The following is a 6,000-nucleotide window of genomic DNA, read 5'->3' on the forward strand; positions in this document are numbered from 1 at the left end:
TCATCTACAATAAGAATATATTTATGACAATCTCTCTTATATGATTATTTGCACAAATAACCGATTCATCAAATATCCATTTGGTAAGATGGATGTTTAGAAACTTCATCGGAACTCAATGCTGCATAGTTAAAACCTTTTCAGTAAAATTCATTAGGAAAAATCCGAACGAAAGAAAAAGAGTATATCAATACATAAATTCTTTGTAAGTCTTCTCAACGATAGATGTGCCTCGTTAGAACCTTGCTAGGAAAACCCAATAGGACAAAATCCTAGTGAAAGAAAAATAGTACGACATCTCTTGCTAATTGTTAATTGCCTCATTAAAAACCTTGTCATGATAATTCACGCTGGAAAAATAATAGATGAGAAAAAATAGTACAACTTTGATTGCTCCTTCTATTGCAAGCATGACTTGAAATCATCAACTATTCGTATTCCGAACTTGTACACTGATTTACCAAAAGTTGATGCAGGTGATAATTTTGTAAAAAGATCGGTCATATTATTTTCGGTTGTTGATAATTTCTTTACGTAAATCAATAGTCTGTATCATATTGCAAAGAAAACCAATCATGTGTCTTTCTGTTTGTAATTGTCTTCTTTGGAGAGAAGATATACATTACTAGTATAATTGGTGATACATGATGGCGTATAAATTCCTATATATGTTACTTCAAGACCAAATATATTTTCTTCATATTTCAAATTGGCGAAAAAGATTCTTTGAGCATCAAATGGTCAAACAACCACAAATTGATGCAATTTATAAAAGTATTTTCGTACATTTTCTTTGTACTATAACTTATTTACATATATTCTTCTAGAAAATCTTCAATTTATAATCATAGACAGAATTTCGTCTTTTCCAAATATTTTATCGCAAATTTATATTTCAATTACTTGTCTATTTTAGTAAACTCTTCAAAAAAAAAAAAAAACTAATATGAAATTATCACATGTATCATGATTATTTTAATTTGTATAATGACATGTTATATTGAAATAATAGTTTTGGACGTTGAATCTAAATACATTTAACACCTCAAATCTTAAGAGAATTTTCTATACATATCACTGTAAAATTAACTCATCCATGGCAATTGAAAATATTTTCTCATAACCGACTTTTATTTTCTTCATATTTCAAATTGGCGAAAAAGATTCTTTGAGCATCAATTGGTCAAACAACCACAAATTGATGCAACTTATAAAAGTATTTTCATACATTTTCTTTGTACTATAACTTATTTACATATATTCTTATAGAAAATCTTCAATTTATAATCGTAGACAGAATTTCGTCTTTTCCAAATATTTTATCACAAATTTATATTTCAATTACTTGTCCATTTTAGTAAACTCTTAAACAAAAAAAAAAACTAATATGAAAGTATTACATGTATCATGATTATTTTAATTTGTATAATGACATGTTCTATTGAAATAATAGTTTAGGACGTTGAATCTAAATCCATTTAACACCTCAAATCCTAAGAGAATTTTCTATACATATCACTGTCAAATTAACTCATTCATGGCAATTGAAAATATTTTCTCATAACCGACTTTGGATTGGAAATTCTGAGCTATAGTGTGTCATATTTCACATGTCATTTGTCAATCATTTTTATCGAAATCACTACAAATTATATTTTCAGATAATCATTATTTTACATTATAGCAAAAACACATTAATAATTATATCATTTTGATCCCAAATAATATGTGAAATCTCATATTTTAATATACTTGTCATTTTTCATGAATAACACCATCCAAATTTGATTCATTAAAATATTTGGTCGATCATGGTTTTGTCATCTTTTATGTTTACTTACAAATAATATAAGATATGTCCTGCAGAACATCAAAATCTTTCATAACGACTAGACTTAATTATTATTTTGACATTGAGATATTCACTCATTTTCTTTAAAGAGTTTCTTCGTCGCTTAATACAAGTTGATACATTATTCAACTAGAACATTAACGAAGTTAAATAGTATAATTGATCTTATACACAAGATCAAATAACATATTTTGACATTTAAACTTGAAACTTCATGTTCAATTTATATTACGTTGGGATCGGTCTCAAAAATATTCTTTTAACTTCTATTTACTCCACTTCAATGTTAGAAATATTGTTTTACAATAATAATAAATAAGAAATTACATCATAAAATCTCATTGCTCAAAATATTTGATCATAAGATTCAAATTATTTCCAACATATTTACAATCTCTTCAAGAGATTTACTCTAGTGCATTGTCGCATATTACACATTATCAGTTGTCATAATATATACAACATATATTTCATATTTCTCAAAATATGATACATTCATTATCAAAATCAATGGTTTCAATAATTGATGGGATGAGAGGCATAATATATCAATTAAACCAACATATTTATAATCATAAAATTGATATTCATATTCTTTCTTGTTAATCAAGCTTGTCTTGATTATATATTCTAGAAATTTTTCTCAAAACGTATTTTTGCAAACATCAAGTTGCAATTATGGGACCACATTATTTATTCATTCCAGATAATACAAGAATTTCTGCCAACTTGAGCTTATCATAATGTTATCTAATTTGATAAGCCATAGATAAAAATTCATAAAATTTTTTGGATATTTGATTAAAAAATCTTCATATCTATCGATCCAGGAACTATTGGCTTCATCATTAACATCTTTGTGCACTATCAATAGTTTGTTAACTATTTATATAATTTGAATGTTCAACACAATCGATTATGCTAAACTCTGAAAATATTTGTATCGATGATACTTTTGGAGAATATTAGCTCTTCTAGAACTATTGATTTGTCATATACTATTTATATCAAATTAATATTGGCATTGGATTAACAAATCCATGTACGTCAATGCTTATCATTATTCTATTGTATCAAGCATATCATCTTTTTTTCATCTTCAATCAAACGATCTTCTAGATCCTTAATACATTCATATCAACATACGATGAAAATATAATTTGGGTAGACATCATCAGCTTCCAAAAACTTTATATCGGGCTTGATGTATATCTCAATATTTTGTGCCAAATTTATAATTCATATCTCATTTGAGATAATATATTCTTATTTGATATCAATTGTGTTCATTAGCACTATCACATTCATCTTATAGAATGGATCACATCAATTAGACAATTTTGAATAATTTTCTTCCTTTATTTCTCTTTGAATAAACAAAATATTATAACTATGATATTGAAATTGACAAATTGAACATGAGAAATTGAACGTACATTTTCAAATTCTACATACATTTTTAAATTCTTACATGTATCAAGTAGATATTTTACCTTAAATAACGACATTCGGTCTTTCATGAATGTCATTCCACATTAGATTTTTTGTTCCTACATTTATAAAACATATAAAAAAAACAAAATGTAATATAATATTTTATCATTTATTAGCGCTTTAAAATAAAAACAATTTTAATCAAATAATTTCGAGACTAGTCAAAATTATATCCACAATTAAAAATTGAGGAAATCAATATTTCCTTAATGTGATTTGTCTTTGTTTTCAAATCTTATAATATTCATCAATAAATAAATATTAATTTCCATATAAAATAACATTAGTTTAAAATAAAACAAAATATAGATAATTACTCAGATTCACATGATTATGCTATGATTTAAGAATTTATCAGAAGAATTATATATGCGGATGCATGATAGCTTAAAAAAACATAATATAAGCATATTAGTTAACAAAAGAATAACATGCAATGAAACATGAAATTGAAAATCGGTGACAATGGATGAGAAATATGTGAATGTTCAAAGCTCAATTCACTGCCATGATCGTGCATAAACTACCATAATCGTTGATATTTAATATAGACGATGATATCAATTCATTGGGTTTACAATTAATTTTTTTCGATTGATGTCGTTGTTCTCTCACTGCCATATATTTTATTTCAAACATTGTAGTCTCAATATNAATAGATATAAGCCATGAAAATCTTCAGTTTCTCAATATATGAAACCATACATTATATATTTATCATAAATTTCTTTATATTCTCAATATAGTAAATCATAGTCACGAATCTCTTTATATTCTCAATATAAACCATGTTTTGCTACTTTAGAGCCATCAACATCATGATATTTCGTAGGCACAAATATATCAATAATTATAATTGTTCTACTTCTATAGCAATAATAAATATCTCATAAAATTGAGTATTGATAACACGTTGTGACATTCCAATAACATCAATAGAATGAGAAATATGTTCATTCTCAGTTGTTTACAACATCGTGTTGATAACGTGTTATAAACCATAAAAAAAGAGAGATGAATATAGAGAATTCATAAAAAAAAAAAAAAGAATGAGCCAATACTAGGTGCAATTTTCATTGAACATAATATTCCTATTTATAGAGGAAGATTACAACATACAAATATTTACATATATCATCTTGTCATATTTATCTTGATTATAAATCTTTCAAATTTAATTAAATAAAATAATCATCTATAATAAAAATATATTTATAGTAGTTCCAATATTTGTAAGTTTGACACTATTATCTTTCTTATTTGGGGATTCATTTCCTCACACTCAGTCTTTCATTTCACGTAATTTTTCCTGATTTACTTCTTACGTTAATTGCAAACTTATTTAGTACTTCATCTTATTGCATTTCCCAATTTAGTCCCTCATTTTTCAAGTGCCCCGATTTAGTCCTTCATTTTGGACAAAAAATTAGTATTGGTATTTTTTTTAACTAAATTAAACACGTACATACATAAAAAATTTAATATATTTTTTTTGACGATGAAAACTCTTGTAATTTATTGAGAACGGAAAATGTCTTTTATTACAAGATCAATCAACCAAAAAGGAAAAGAACCACACTCCCAAACAAAAGGGGAATGAGACGAAGAAGCAAAAGATGCAATGGCGTGAGCAGCACAATTCGTAGAACACCGAGCATGACCAAGAGTGGGACTTCCATGAAGAGCCAGAAGTCGTCTGATATCTAGTGCTAGGGCCCCGGCATAACTGAGGTTCTCTTCTTCCCCCAAGACTGCTTGCACGGCGAGAAGAGAGTCCGATGAGATATAATGAAGCCGGAGATTATGTGTTCTGGACATGTTGAGCCTTTTTAATATAGCGAGAAGCTCAGCATACAAGACAGATGAGGGCTTCTCGATTTTGTTTCCAAAAAATAGTACCGGTTGTCCCTCATGATTACGGATTACACCGTCAATTGAATATCTATGCGTGTGCTCATTATAACATGCGTCAACATCCATCCGGAGAGAGTGCATAGGCGGGGTCATCCAGGCTATCGGAGGACACAATGGGTTACGGGCAGGAGAAATCCTCAAAGCTCGACGAGATTCCTGGAAGTCGTGAAGAAGACTGTCACACCACTCTATATTGATAGCAGAATGACAATCTTCGTGGATGTGAGTGATACGAAGTCTCTCACTCCAAATTGCCCAAGCACGCATCACAAATGCCTCAAATTCATGAATACTCAGCTTTTCTTTCATCCAAAGGGAAATATCTATCACATCCAGATGACATGATAACTTTAGAATCGGCCAATAATACGTTCCTTTCCAGCAGCGCTTAATAACCGGGCAAGTGAAAAGAGCATGGACAGTAGAATCACAAGGTTGGCGACATAATGGACATTCTCCAAGAACCGGGACATGATGTGCCCTTAAATTCTGCTCCGTCGGGATAATGTTATGCATAACCCGCCACCAAAAAATACGAACCTTCGGAGGAATACTAAGAGACCAAATAAAGCGCCACCATTCAATGGAGTGATTACCCGAGCTCGAAGGAGGAAAATCAAAGAAGCCAATCGCCGCTTTATTACCATCACGGACTGAATATTTACCCTTCGGATCGTATGCCCAAAACCGGAAGTCCTCTTTTTGAGATTGGGAGAGAGGGATAGCCAAAATGTCCTTAA

At 29.1% G+C, this 6,000-nt stretch overlaps 1 protein-coding gene across 1 annotated transcript; it reads right to left on the minus strand.

The window, feature by feature from the left end:
- Positions 1-4,861: 4,861 nt before the first annotated feature.
- LOC140991254 (uncharacterized) lies at positions 4,862-5,776 on the minus strand. Its single transcript, XM_073461189.1, has one exon. It carries the CDS (start codon positions 5,774-5,776, stop codon positions 4,862-4,864), a length of 915 nt encoding a protein of 304 aa, XP_073317290.1.
- Between the last annotated feature and the right edge of the window lie 224 nt (positions 5,777-6,000).

This window comes from Primulina huaijiensis, chromosome 13 (genome assembly GCF_012295235.1).
Source record: "Primulina huaijiensis isolate GDHJ02 chromosome 13, ASM1229523v2, whole genome shotgun sequence".
Taxonomy (NCBI): Eukaryota; Viridiplantae; Streptophyta; class Magnoliopsida; order Lamiales; family Gesneriaceae; genus Primulina; species Primulina huaijiensis.

Bases quoted from the DNA above. Each gene is read 5' to 3' on its own strand.
- LOC140991254 (XM_073461189.1), bottom strand. From the start codon at position 5,776: ATGCATAACATTATCCCGACGGAGCAGAATTTAAGGGCACATCATGTC.